Genomic DNA, 15,715 nt, shown 5'->3' with positions numbered 1-15,715 from the left:
ATCTATAAAATAAATTTTAGAATTTCTTATATAAAATTATTTAGACAGTATAATTGGAGACATTTCATTAGGATTCCATCCCCTTATTTTTAAAATTCATTTTCATATATTACTGTTAGTTGTATTACGTTCTTTATGCCAGTGGACCTTTATATATGTTTTTAAATATTCATTATATTAAATAAGATAATATATTTTTATGTACCTAAAAGTCATATTATTGGTTTTTAACATTAATATTATTTTTAAAATGATTATTAATTTATTTAATTGAGTAATTTATCTATTGATAATGAATAGTTTTTGTTATTTTTTAATCGTGAATTATTTTGTTACTTCTAAGATAATTGTATAATGATGTCACAATAATAAAAAATAATATCTTTTATTGACTTCAAAAAAAAGTTTTGATATTATTTGTAAAACAAATTTATGGAAGAAGTTAAAAGCGATATTGGTTCCTCTTGAGTTCATGGTTGTTGTGACAAAGTTATACCATAATGATATTGTCAAACTTAACACTTTTGAGGGTTGGTAAAAATAAATTAAATGTAATATCGGAGTCGAGAAAGGGTGTCCCTAATACCTTACTCATTTTGGCATATTGATAAGCTAGAAGAGTGTTTAGAATATGTATGTTCTATTGCCCATATACTCACTAGTATGGTCATAACTCTTCTCCTTTATGTTGATGATATTGTTCTTTTGGCAAGAAACTATTACAATCTTGACAAGAAACTTAAAATCTTTAAAGATTCTGTTCCAAGATGGGTATGACTATTAATTCTAAAAAAACTAAAGTCATGATAATTAAATTAAGAAAAATTAGATATGATACTTTCATGTATAACAACAACTACTTTGAGGAATTTCCTTCACACAAATATTTGGGAATCAACATTTATAACATCAATTAGAATTATAGCGTTGAGAAAATGATAAATGGAGATTGGGAAGCTTACTATTGACTTGAAAATGATTGTAGCTCGATAGATCAATTGATTTGGGATTTAAAAAAAAAAAAATACCTCTTTGAGACTCTAATCATTTTGGTTATTTTATATGCATGTGAGACTTGGTGTTGTAACTTGTAGTATATCTAGAGAGTCATGGAGGAAGATTAAACAAATCCAAAAGTAGTTAATAACCTACAACCTCAAGATTAAAAGAAATACTCCCTACCCTATACTCCTGATTGAAGCAAGATTCTCCCCATTGAAAGCAATACTATAAATAGTTATCTTATGTATAAGAAGAAATTATACAATATGGACGTCAACCGGCTTCTAAAATTGCTTCCAACTCTAGCCAAAACCCACACCCTTGGGTCAAGTAAGGGTGGCATAAAGATGACCGTTGGGAAAAAAAGAGTTCATTTTGAAAAATATGAATAATATTAAAAATATTATTACTTGCAAATTTAAGAGGAACTTGCAGGGCAATAAAAATTTAGAGGGAAAAAGGAAACTAAGATATTATAAAGAAGTGATAAGCAAACCAAATTATCTTTCTAGCTTGACTAGTGTTAAGAAGAAAATGAACATTGTCAAGATAAAAACTAGTTCTCATGAGCTTCATGTGACACTCAACCTTTTGTCATTTTTCAAAATGCCATGGGATGAAAGAGTGTATGGCATATACAATCCTAAGAGGTTCAACGATGAAAAAGGCTTTTAGATTTTCCATCTTATAGTCACATTCAATCTAATTTTCAAAATATTTGTTATTACCAACTTCTTTGACCTTTAAGTTACCAATACTATGGTGATTTGGGAATGCTTCTCTTTCTTCATTTTGAATATAGAAATAAAACGTTAAAAAATTGCAATTAACTTTTTACTGTAAATGATATAATATCATTATTTATATTAACATTGATATTTATTAAATTTTAAAATACTAAATTAAAATTACGATAACTTAGGTACTAAATTGTATAAAAAATCAATTAAAAAAATAAACACGGAAACTTTTGAGGAAAAAAAAAAAAACTCGAACATAACAAAACCATTGACTTTTCGGTCAATTGGAAGTGCTGATGAAGTTGAACTACTCTATTCAAATCACTAATATATCCGGGTATTACGGGTGAAACGGTGCAAAGTTTTGGAAATGACAGACGTAGATTTATTTACCTGTTCTTTACAAGTTCAGTTTTCTTTCGGCACGCAACCTATAACTATTTGGTATTGAGATATCAAAATGGATTTCTTTACCTGTTCTTTACTATTAATCTTTCCGCACGCAACCCACAACTATTTGATATCCAACTCTTGTTTCCCTTGCACTCGTGTGTTTTGCGACACAACGCACCATTAGTTGATTTTGATTATTAACAATCTCATCTTGTATCACAAAGTCCAGCACGTTTCGTTTAATACCGTCTCTTTCTTGAAAACAAATTTTAGCATACACTGCAGCTTTAAAAAATTCCAAGAGAGCAGGTGCTACACATAATATAGCATTGACTGAAAGATTATTATCACGTTGGCATCTAACAAATCCCACCAAACAAGATGTCCACTTTGTAAATATCGAGACCAAATATAGTATATCCGGTAGGAGAACATGATTGCCTCTCTCTTTCAATAAAGAGGCCATCCTTACGTTTCTATATTTTTATGTTAGACTTTGCAATTTGCAGTGCCAAATGGATATATATATATATATATATATTTTTGAGTATCGCATATCGAAATTTGAGTTTCAAATTTAATGTTTTCAAAGTTAATTTGAAACTTTCTAGTATTTTATACTATACGTTTGTTTCATATATCCAACAGTATCTATATGTGTATAGTTTATGAAAAATGTGTAAAATGTTATAGTATTTTGTAGATATGAAAAATTTATAAAAAACTACTACATCCAAATTACTAAATTTTCCATGGAAGTTACCTAATTAAATTAGGCAAACCAATCTTTGGATATAATACTAAATTGGTTGAGAATGTCAGAGTTATTATTACTCACCAACCTTTCTAAGTTGCTACATGAGTGCATTACAAGTATAAGCATAAGTCTTTTAGCTACTCACTTAATTTAATATATTATGTTCAATCATTATTTCCATCATGGATGTCAAATTGTAGCTTGAGGGAAGACATCTTCAATTGGGCCTCTATGTATATGAGTAAATCTCATTATCATTTCTATGATGACATAATCCCATGCTATGTATATGGAGTAAATCTCATTATCATTTCTATGATGACATAATCCCATGCTAGTTATTAACAATTCCATTTGTCATGTGTTTCCCTTTGAGACTTGAGGGAGAATACATTCCCTTACTTGATTACACCCACAAGAAAACTCTATGTCTCAAGACATGTATACTCCAAAATGGTGTTGTGAAACTATAGAAAATTGAAATTACACTGCAGGACATATCCCAAATTCAATAGAAAATATAACATTTCCACTTATTTAAATGATACTTGAGAACTGAATATTGCACACAACCAAGATCACTCGAGGAATACAACTAAGATCCCACACCCTTCCCACTACCTCACATGCCAGCAATCCAACAATTACACTTGGATTGTGTCCTTTATCCACCATTAGCGATCCAATGTCGTAGGGGGATTCGACCATGCAACATTGTCTACAATAATGGAGATGAGGATGCTCAGTCGAGACCTCATGGGATCCCTCCTCACAACATCCCAAGCCATCATTTCGTAAACAACCACCTTCATCCTCCTCCATTTATCATCACTAGTGGGAGGGGTGTTTCTAAGTTTTTTCTTAGATTTCTAACACAACCAACCACCCATGCCACATGCTCCGATGGAGAGGCAACTTTTGCATCATGGGCAACATTTCAAGGAGAGGGCCCACATGCCTTGGGACATTGTGAGCATCCTATGGAATTAGAATGACTAATAAGGTTCCAAGTGTCTTCAAAGTGCCTAGAGCTAAGGATATGGCTTGATTTTCCATTGAACCAATTTTGTAGCTTAATTCCTTTAGCACATGGAAAGCTTGGCCGTCTTGGATAAAGGAATGATTGGTCGTGATTCTTTTGAACAGGAAATTTAGCTTGACATCGAGTGGGGTGATTTTTAGAAAAAAAATGTTTGATCATGTTGTGTGAATCCCTAAAGATGATAAGTTTTTGAATAACAAACCACTTGGCCAATTCAAGGGCATATAACTCTACCTTATTGCTAAGCTCCTGAGGGAAACTCAATTCACAATGGTCATGTTATGAAGTATTATGTAAACTATGAGATTCAAGGTTCAATCCCTAATGTTAACTTTTGTTTGCAAAAGGGGCATAAATAGGCACAAAGAGGTTATAGTGATAGCGATAAGAATCGACCTGATATGACATGAATACAAACCCAACCCAAGAGTCAATTTCTCTAATTATTAAAACAAAAACAACAATAAAAAACAAACATTTACTTGATTGTTAGTTTCTTTTTCAAAACTCCACAAATAAGCTAATTATATTTGTGTTAAAAAGTTATAAAACACCCTTCTCATCCACCTGTTTATGCTACCTTCATCTTCCAAATATATATTTTTAAATTTAAATATAAACTCAAGTATATAGTTATTTATAATGATGTACATTATACTTTTCCATTATAAGTACGATACACTTATTATCATTAAAAATATTATTATATACAAGCAAAATGTTATTAAAAAAATATAGACAAATTATTATTCAACAAAGATAAAATATGAATACAATATTATTGAGAATATTAAAAGAAATATTATCAAACATAATATAATTATTTAAAAAAATAAAATATAGAGAACTATGGACATGAATCATATTAAGAAAAATATGAATAGAAATATTATTAAATATTAATTTAGTTATTCTTAAAAATAAATCATAGAGAAGAGTATAAATATAATTATTATTAACATTTAAAGATAATTTTTTGAATCATAAATATTTCATGAGGGAAATGTTTAAGATAGTCAGAGTTAAAAGGAAATGAGAACGGTTAGAAATAATGGCAGAGGAAAAGGAATTTAAGAATGATAATAAATAGCCGAACTATATTAATAAAGTGGTTCACATATGTTGATCAAAGTTTGTAATCTTTAATGACATAATTACTATGTTTAAATATTATTAAGTTGTAGTTCTAAATAGTGGATCACTGAATATAGATGAACATGGTTTTTTAAGTTAAGCTAAAATTGTTTGTAGAAGATTATAATTGACAATGACTAAATATGGTTGATCATGTTGAATATGATACTGTGGTTGAGCAGTTTACTATGTTCAGTATGGGTGAAAATGGTTGACCATAGTTGTGCATGGTTAACTATATTTGGTCATATTGACCATGGTTGACTATGATGAGGCATGTTGAACATGATTTAACATGTTGAAGATGGATGACCATGGTTTTATGATTTTTGACATGGTTAAATAAGAGCATTATTGTAATTATTTAATTATAGTTGATTATGAATGATTTCAGTTGACTATGGTTGACCATGTTTGATGATGTATCCCTAGATATTTGACCTTGGTTGGCCACAAGTAACCATGATAATGTTGAAAATGCAACAAGATGATGGAGCTTAGTGAAAAGAAGTCGCCTTCACTAAGTGGGCCCGCAAGTTATTTTTGGCGCAAAGTCTATTTTTAGACATATGGATCATGGTCTATGAGTTGCAGGATGCTATTTATGGATGATTGGTCATGTTGGTAAAAATAGATGGACTTCTATTTTTAGACATATGGGCAGGTCTATTTTTAGACTGCAAGTCTAAAAATTGAACAGTCGAATATTATTAGCTCTTAATAATATTTGGACTATAAACATTATCTTATCCTCTTATAGCACTTCAGTTCAAGCTACGGATGTGGCACATGCAACTGCCAGAAGGAAATATGCTTTTCCTATGGGTTAGTTGAGCTATTGCATGATGGACTTCAGTTAGAACTCAAGTGATTGAGTTTGGTGGATTTGATTGAGGAGTTGATAGAGTTGTGTTCAGTTTGACTTAGTTGAGCTAGTTGTATTTAGTCTAACTGCCAAATACACTAGTGATGAGTGATGTGAATTAATTATTAATTAATTCACTAATTATTAACTCATAAATCAACTAAAGAATACATCAGTTAACTCAGTGCATGGACAGTTCAATGGAGACAAGTGTTATAGGTGGGTGAAAGGGTGAGACTACTATCAGTTGTGACTATCGCTGTGCATGAGATTTGCACAATCATTGATTGAGATTTCCAATGAGGATTGTGCTATACAAGCTAAGGGAATTCGAACTTGGATCTGATCTATTCTCAACTTGGATTGCGCAGTAGAGGCAGGCAAACAGGGGAGGAGATTTGAACCCGTGACTTGTCCAGATCTGAGCTAGTTTTGTGTGTAGCATGTGGAGATAGTATTGAGTACTTGTGAGGAGTATTGTACTATGTATTGTTACATGTTCTCTATCATTATAATATATAGATAGTTGGGGGTTTTCAGCTGTATGATTTCCCCATTCCATACTGTGTTGATATGTGTGATTGATGTTTCAATGTGCGCATGCGATTGTTTTTAATTCCACAAAATTGATGATCAATGGTAGAGGAGGTTATGTATTATGCATGCATTCCGCAAATAGTGTATAAACAGGATAATCTCTGTGAATAAGTGTTATATTATTAAAATTTCTACATGGTATCAGAGCGAAGTTGATCATCAGATCTATTATTCAGAAAGTGATTACATTTTATTTCTTCAGGCAGAGTCTGTAATCGGGCCAGGTAGCCTCTGGATTCATCCTTCTTTTGGAAGGTGAGATATCTGGTAAATGCCCATACAGTCAATCTCTATACGAGAAATACTTTGTTCTCACGAATTTTAGATCAGAAGCGATTGAGTTTTGAGTTGGTGGAATTCGAATTTGCAGCAGTGTTTTCTTGCTGTCGAAGTTGAAATGTCTTTCAACGGATTGCGATTGGAGTATGCCCTTGAAGGCAGCTCGAATTATATTGCATGGAAAGACAGGTTGGAGGCGGTGTTAGATGACAATGGCTTGAAGGAGTTCATAGATGCTGAGGTCCCAAAGCCTACTGATGCTGCTCACGTTGAGGCTTGGAAAAAGAAGACAACAAAGTGTCGAAGGATTCTGTTGGAGGGCGTGAAGGATCACATTGTATCCAGCCTGCATGGAAAGGCTTCTCCATACTTGATGTGGAAAGTGTTGACAAATTTATTCCAAAGCAAGAGCGACCAGAGGAAGTTGGTGCTCAAGGATAAACTCAGAAACATTAAGTGTGAGAAAGGAGACAGTATGCCCAAGTATCTCACGAAGTTCACCCAATGCCGGGATGAGCTGGGAAGTGTGGGGATGACTGTCGATGATGAGGACTTGGTGAGCTTGGCTCTCCTTGGTCTTCCGAAGAGTTGGCATTCCTATCAGGACTTTGTCAATGGTCGGGAGAAATTGCCAGGATGGGAGAGACTTTGCTCTGATCTTGTGCAAAAGAAGATCAGGTGGAATACCAGGGACAGATCTTCATCAAAGGCATCTGATGAAGAAAATTGTGCTTTGGCTGCCAAAGCAAAGAAGGGGAAGAACAAGAAAGCTTCTCATTCCGGTGCGAAAGGCAAGAAGCAGGACATGTCCAAGGTGAAGTGCTTTCACTGTCACCAGCACGGACATTATACCACAAATTGTCCGCAGAAGAAGAAAAATAAGCAAGCTGCTGGATCTGCAGCGGGAGAGGCCTTAGCCTCGTAGTTTGAGCTGGATTTTTCGCTGATCACATGCTTGGTATCAAGTGTGATGGGATCGGTATGGTTCTTGGACAGTGGTGCATCTTTTCACATGACAGGAGATCGAGATTTGTTTTCTGATCTGGATGAGAAAGATCTTGGAGTGCACATCGAGATGGGTGATGATGGTAGATACAGTGCGACCGGTATCAGTACCATTTCCTTTGAGAGGGAGTCTGGTAAACCATTCGTATTGAAGGAAGTGATGCATGTTCCAGGATTGAAGAAGAATCTTATCTCAGTGGCGATGTTAGAAGACAAGGGATATGATGTTGTCTTCAACGAGGGAAAGGCTTTCTTGCGCAGTAAGACAACTGGAGAAACCCGGAAGATAGGGGTTCGAGTCAAGAACCTTTATCAATTGCATGTAGATGGTTGTGCAGCAATGACATGCAAGGTAGTAGGATTGGTGAGTTGGGATGATGGCGAGCTGTGGCACCGGAGATTGGGCCACCTTCACCATGGAGCCTTGAAGATACTGCAGCATATTTCTACTGGGCTTCCTAAAGGCACTCTTGCGTAGTCAGATCAGTGTAAGGCATGTACTTTGGGAAAATTTGTGAAAGCCACCTTTCACGAGAAGGATAGTCGTGCCACGACGATCCTTGAGAGAATTCACACAGACGTATGTGGACCTTTCTCAGTAGCTTCGACAGCAAAGAACAAGTACTATGTGATCTTTGTTGATGATTTCTCTCGAAAGTGTTGGATCTTCTTCATGCAGAAGAAGAGCGAGACATACTCAAAGTTCTGTGAGTTCAAAGCACTGGTCGAGAAGGAATCCGGGAAGAAGGTGAAGGCTCTTAGGAGCAACATAGGTGGTGAATTCATCTCTGGCGAGTTCAAGGACTTCTGCAGCGCAGAAGGGATTCGAAGAGATCTCATAGCTCCTCATAACCCATAGCAGAACGGGGTTGCTGAGCGGAAGAACAGAATGATCGTGGGTGCTGCACGAGCGATGTTGCATGATCAGGGTCTACCCCTTCACTTGTGGGCGGAGGCATGCAATACTGCAATATATGTGCAGAACCGTTGTCCTCACAAGATACTTGGCATGAGTACACCCGAGGAGGCTTATTCTGGTAAGAGGCCTGATATTTCCCATTTGAGGATTTTTGGTTCTCCTATTTACATGCATGTGACGAAGGATGCAAGAAGAAGCTGGAGCCGACCGCAGAGGTTGGGATATTTGTGGGGTACAATGATACACCCCACAACTATCGTGTGTATTTGCTAGACAATCGCAAGACTTTTGTGCGACAGGATATCAAATTTCAGGAGGAGAAAGCCATGAAGTGTTCGCTTGAGAGGGAGCCACACTTGCATGCAGATGAGGAGCTATTAGTTCCTAAGGATGAGCTTCAGGATGTGGATCAGCCACAAGATGAAGTTCATGGAGTGGAAGAGACCACTCGTGCAGCGCCAACCATCAGAGGGTGAAAGCGCACTACAAAAGCTGAGCGACTGGCTCAAGATGCAGAGAAGGTTGTAGGACCACCTACAGGACAGCGCAGACAGAGACAATCACCTGATCGGTACACTGGATACATGGCTCTTGTGAGCAAATGTGTCGTGACTGAGCCATCCTCTTTCGAGGAAGCTGTGGAGGATCCCGCATGGGTAGATGCCATGGTGGAAGAGTATCATTTGATTGTCAGAAACAGTGCATGGGAGATTGTCCCAAGATGGAGGGGAAATCAGTGGTGGGTTCGAGATGGATCTACAAAGTGAAGCAGGCAGCTGACGGGAGTGTGGAGAATTACAAGGCAAGATTTGTTGCCCGAGGTTTCTCATAGATAGAGGGGATCGATTATGATGAGACCTTTTCACCTGTCGCAAGGTATTCTTCCATACGGACGATTCTTGCTCTCTCAGCACAGATTGGGTGGCACATCCATCAGATGGATGTGAAGACTGCGTTCCTCAACGGAGTCATTGAGAAGGAGGTGTACATAGAGTAGCCCGAAGGTTTCTAGATCTTCAGTAGTGAGTCGCATGTGTGCAGGCTCAAGAGAGAGCTGTATGGGTTGAAACAAGCACCTCGTGCTTGGTACACATAGATAGATAGTTATTTCATCGGACTTGGATTCTCCAAGAGTGAGGCGGATCCTAACCTATACCAGATTGTGGTGGAGGGTAAGTTGCTAATCATTGTACTTTATGTAGATGATTTGATTTTGACAGGAGATGAGCTGTTGATACTTTCATGCAAGGAGGATCTTGCTAGAGAGTTTGAGATGAAGGACTTGGGCCTCCTTCATTATTTCCTAGGATTGGAAATTTGGCAGCGCAGTGATGGAGTATTTGTTTCTCAGGGTAAGTATGCCCGGGAGATACTGGAGAAGTTCAACATGCATGGCTGCAAGCCTGTTGATACTCCTCTTCTTGGAGGTTGGAGGAAGGAGGATGCTACTTCAGCAGAGGTAGTGGATGCCACTGTTTATCGACATTTGGTGGGGTCGCTTATGTATCTGGTCAATACACGACCCAATATATGCTATGCTATTAACCAACTTTCACAAGCTATGGTTAAGCCAACCAAGCTCTTCTGGAAGGCAGGCAAGCATGTATTGCGTTATCTCAGAGGCACATCGGGATATGGATTGTGGTACAGATAGGAGGATGAGGTGAAGCTATGTGGCTTCACGGATGCAAATTGGGCAGGGAGCCAACGGACAGAAAGAGCACATCTGGAGGGATCTTCAATATTGGGTCGACAACAGTTTCTTGGTACAGCAGGAAGCAGAGATCTGGGGCACTCAGTTCAGCAGAGGCCGAGTATATGGCAGCAAGTTTGGCTGCATGCAAGGCTATATGGATGAGGAAGATCCTGGTCGAGTTGTTCGGGTCACACTTGGAGCCTACTGTGATTTATTGTGATAACCAGAGTTGCATTAAACTCTCGGTTAATCCAGTATTTCATGATAGATCCAAGCACATTGACATCAGGTACCATCATATCAGAGATTGTGTGCAGCGGAGAATCATGTTACTTTCATACATTCCCACGGAGGATCAGGATGATGATATCTTGACGAAGGCGCTCACCAAGAGCAAATTTGAATACCACAGAGGCAGGATAGGGGTTGCAGATAATCCATATCTTTTTGAGAGGGAGTGTTGAAAATGCAACAAGATGATGGAGCTTAGTGAAAAGAAGTCGTCTTCACTAAGTGGGCCAGCAGGCTATTTTTGGCGCAAAGTCTATTTTTAGACATATGGATCATGGTCTATGAGTTGCAGGATGCTATTTATGGATGATTGGTCATGTTGGTAAAAATAGATGGACTTATATTTTTAGACATATGGGAGGAATCTATTTTTAGATTGCCCGTCTAAAAATAGAACAGTCGAATATTATTAGCTCTTAATAATATTTGGACTATAAACATTATCTTATCCTCTTGCAGCACTTCAGTTCGAGCTACGGATGTGGCACATGCAACTTCCAGAAAGAAATACGCTTTTCCTATGGGTTATTTGAGCTATTGCATGATGGACTTCAGTTAGAACTCAAGTGATTGAGTTTGGTGGAGTTGATTGAGGAGTTGATAGAGTTGTGTTCAGTTTGACTTAGTTGAACTAGTTGTATTTAGTCTAACTGCCAAATACACTAGTGATGAGTGATGTGAATTAATTATTAATTAATTCACTAATTATTAACTCATAAATCAACTAAAGAATACATCAGTTAACTCAGTGCATGGACAGTTCAGTGGAGACAAGTGTTAGAGGTGGGTGAAAGCGTGAGACTACTATCAGTTGTGACTATAGCTGTGCATGAGATTTGCACAATCATTGATTGAGATTTCCAATGAGGATTGCGCAGTACAAGCTAAGGGAATTCGAACTTGGATCTGATCTATTCTCAACTTGGATTGCGCAGTAGAGGCAGGCAAACAGTGGAGGAGATTTGAACCCTTGACTTGTTCAGATCTGAGCTAGTTTTGTGTGTAGCATGTGGAAATAGTATTGAGTACTTGTGAGGAGTATTGTACTATGTATTGTTACATGTTCTCTATCATTATAATATACAGATAGTTGGGGGTTTTCAGCTGTATGCTTTCCCCGTTACATACTGTGTTGATATGTGTGATTGATGTTTCAATGTGCGCATGCGATTGTTTTTAATTCCAAAATTGATGATCAATTGTAGAGGAGGTTATATATTATGCATGCATTCCGCAAATAGTGTATAATCAGGATAATCTCTGTGAATAAGTGTTATATTATTCAAATTTCTACAGATAATTAGATATCACTAATCATAAAATTTATTAACATAATTAAATGACTGATAAAAGGAATTAATATATAAGTTAAACATATATACATTGTAAAAAAACATGTAGTAAAATTCTTAACCATATAAAAAAACATGTAACAAGATTATTAACCATGGAGATTCACCTTCACTTTATCATAGAGCTTCTTATGATACCATCAATCAATACCATTGCTTACCAATACCATATATCCAAAAAATCATAACTCATTTTATATCACACTTTTCATATGATTTTTTTTTAATTAATGAATTTAATGAATATTTTATTGAAGTTATATTTATACCATCCTATTAATAATTAATGATAATTAAATTAAAATTCTAAAAACCATATTCCATAATAAACATTCTTATTGAATAACTACATAATTAAATACTAATATTTATTTTAATTAAAAAAATAAAAATATCACATTTGGAGAATTAAATCATCCCAAAAAGACATTTGTATCTGCCATATTTTGTCCACTAAACTGATCTAGGCTAGCTCACCTCATTAAATTTCATCCATATTCATAGATTAGAGATTTTTTATTAAAAATAAAAATTTAAATTAAAACTTTTCAATAAATAAATACAAAATCTATGGAAAATACAATTTAATAACATGGGAGACTGTTTTTGTAAATCTAATTTAAATTGCTTGGAAGAACCAGATTGATGTTAAGGTGTAATTTGTTTTAATTACATGTAATCCCGTTTTAATTCCCACTTTCCGAATCAACTTGTGAAATTGCGAGTTGATATATATATATAAATAAATAAATAAAGGGATAAGCCTTTTTTGTGGATTTTTTCATTGCTCGTTTTACAAAATTGTTTTGATTGAAGTGTTTTTTTTTTTTAAATCAGCAGATTGACAGTTCACAAAGCCTGTTTTTCAATGAAACCAAAATTGGGTATGTTTTGGTTTAAGTATTTTAAAAATCAACATATTTTATATTTACCTACCTTTTACAAGGTGTGCTTTTAAATAAATCCTAATTGGTTACGACTTGACTTGGTCAGAGATATCACTACGCAAGAGTGACGACTTCGCGAGACATCATCACCATGAGCTCACAGTTCCGAAGGCATTTACGTAATTGCATAAATCTCAACTTCCTACCGCTATTCTATAAATTTGTTGTGTTGCCTCGCTATGGTTGTGCCTGTGTTGTGTTACGAGAAGTTGTATACCGAATATACAGAAAGGAAATCAGTTGCAGCTCTTGCATTGCAGACATGGAATTGGAGAAGAGAAGTATTAAGGCGCACGTCATGGTATTGTCATACCCAGCAACGGGCCACACGAATCCAATGTTACAGTTCTCCAAGAACATCGCCTCCAGAGGACTGCTCGTCACATTCGTTACATTCAGCTACAATCATCACAAAGTGATACAAGCCAAGGACTCTCTGCGACGACTTAATCTCCCTATACAATTCGAATGCATTCCAGACGGCCTTCCTCAAGACCATACCCTCGATTCAAATATCAACAACGTCGTTTTTAATCATATGCGCAACAACATGGACGGCTCCACATTGGAGAGGCTCATCCACCGACTGAATACCAGAGGGAATGCTCCTCCCGTGTGCTGTATCGTTTATAACCCATTTCTTCCATGGGCTCGACAAGTCGCAAAGAAGATGAATATTCCTCATGCTTTGTTTTGGACACAGTCCACTGCACTTTTCTCCATCTATTATCACTTTAATAATTCAGGTCTCACTCGCTGCTCTCCTCTTACTCTTTAATGCAATAATTTGTATTTGCTGTTATATAATTCTCAAACTATTGTATGCATCTGATGTCACACAGGAGAAAAGTGGGATTCAAGACAAATGGCAGAGAGCGTGAGCGTTGCCATTCCGAGCCTTCCAGAACTGAAATTGGGAGATTTACCTTCGGCATTCACAGAGACAGAGGAAAGACTGCAGATTTATCTCCACCAATTAGACGGTCTCAGCGATGTCTCGTGGGTTCTCGCGAATACCTTTTATGAACTGGAAGCCGAGACGATCGACCTAATGAGATCAAGATTTGGAGTGCCATTTAGCAGCATAGGCCCTTGCATACCCTCCGCTTTTGTCGACGGTCGTAATCCCCACGACGCGCGAGTCGCCGCAGATCCGTGGAAGGCGACGGACAAGGTGCAGGAGTGGCTGGACCAAAAGCCCCCCTCCTCCGTCGTATACATTTCCTTCGGCAGCATCACAGTCATAAACCCGCAGCAAATCCATGAGTTGGCCTTGGGAATTGAGAGCAGCCAACAAAATTTCTTGTGGGTCATCCGGCCTCCTCCCGGGCACGACGACATTACGGAATTTTTTCCTGCAGGCTTCGCGGAGAAAACCCAAGGCCGTGGGCTCGTGGTGAGCTGGTGTGTTCAGCTGGACGTGTTGTCTCATCCGTCTGTGGCTGCTTTTATGAGCCATTGTGGCTGGAACTCCACCCTGGAGGCCTTGAGTTTGGGAGTTCCAGTGCTGACCTTGGGTGTCTGGACCGATCAGACCACCAATTCGAAATTCCTTGCAGATGTGTGGAAGGCGGGAGTGAGAATGAGAAAGGGAGAGGATGGGACTGTGGGAAGGGATGAGATCGAGAGATGTATGAGAATGGCAGTTGACAAGAGGAGTAAAGCGGGAGAAGAAGTGCGGAAGAATGTTGTGAAATGGAAACAATTGGCGAAAAGTGCCATGAATGAAGGCGGTTCTTCTGATACAAATTTGAACGAATTTGTTGAAGACGTCGTTTCCAAAGCTACACGATCCTTCCCTCCCCCGTCCTAGGAGAGAGTTAAATTTCATAGCTCGATTTCCACTTAGATAGATAGTTTAATGTCATACACTCTATGGAGGATTGCAGGCTGTTTGGACCATTTGGTGTATACTTTGATTCACAATTGTTTTTAATAAAAAGACGTTGGTTTTGTTAAATGTCAAACCCAATGAAGACTTCGCATAAAAAAAAGTGTTGGTTGTTGTTAAATGACTTCGCATAAAAAAGTGTTGGTTTTTGTTAAACGACTTCGCATAAAAAAAGTGTTGGTTTTTGTTAAACGACTTCGCATTAGACTTCGGCACACCATCCGGCGCTGACTCTCCAAACGCTCCACGTGCGCCAACTTACTACATCACTCCGCATAAAAAAAGTGTTGGTTTTTGTTAAATGACTTCGCATTAGACTTCGGCACAACATCCGGCGCTGACTCTCCAACACTCCACGGCCGCCAACTTACTACATCACTCTACCGTCGCCAACTTACTGCACCGTTTATTGACTTCACTTTACAAAAGGGAACAACATGATCAATTAAAAGTAAATAACACACCCCAACGTGATCAATTAAAAGTAAATAACACACCCATGATTAAAGGCAGCGCCATTATTAGTCCCCGCCGTAGGCGCGGTTGCGACTATTCTAATCCATACGGCTGATGTTAGTATCAGTTGAGCTGTTCGGTTGATTAGGGATAATCAAAGTTTTTAGGCGCATATTAATTTAATATTTTATTTGGTCTTTTTCAAAGTGGGGTGGCAAAACTATAGATTATTATTGATTTGTTTCATATTTTCAAATTGCTCGTAAACATTACTTAAATTAATGCTGGTATTAGTTCAAGACATTAAATGGTAACTGAGGAACATATTTGTATATAACATATCTCTCAT

General features: G+C 37.2%; 1 protein-coding gene across 1 annotated transcript; it reads left to right on the top strand.

The window, feature by feature from the left end:
* Positions 1–13,200: 13,200 nt before the first annotated feature.
* LOC149186979 (UDP-glycosyltransferase 75C1-like) lies at positions 13,201–15,511 on the top strand. Its single transcript, XM_089412715.1, has 2 exons — positions 13,201–13,765; positions 13,862–15,511. Exons 1-2 carry the CDS (start codon positions 13,282–13,284, stop codon positions 14,830–14,832), a joined length of 1,455 nt encoding a protein of 484 aa, XP_089268841.1. The 5' UTR covers positions 13,201–13,281; the 3' UTR covers positions 14,833–15,511.
* The last annotated feature ends 204 nt before the right edge of the window (positions 15,512–15,715 follow it).

The sequence above is a fragment of the Pinus tabuliformis genome, chromosome 3_1 (genome assembly GCF_031772625.1).
Source record: "Pinus tabuliformis cultivar Carrire ecotype Pingquan chromosome 3_1, CPIR1, whole genome shotgun sequence".
Lineage (NCBI taxonomy): Eukaryota > Viridiplantae > Streptophyta > Pinopsida > Pinales > Pinaceae > Pinus > Pinus tabuliformis.
Note: the sequence above shows the minus strand (reverse complement) of the source record. Positions and strands in the feature narration are given on the sequence as shown.

Coding starts and splice junctions, on each gene's coding strand:
- LOC149186979 (XM_089412715.1), top strand. CDS start 13,282: ATGGAATTGGAGAAGAGAAGTATTAAGGCGCACGTCATGGTATTGTCA. Junction 13,766..13,861: donor TTATCACTTTAATAATTCAG/GTCTCACTCGCT, acceptor GATGTCACACAG/GAGAAAAGTGGGATTCAAGA.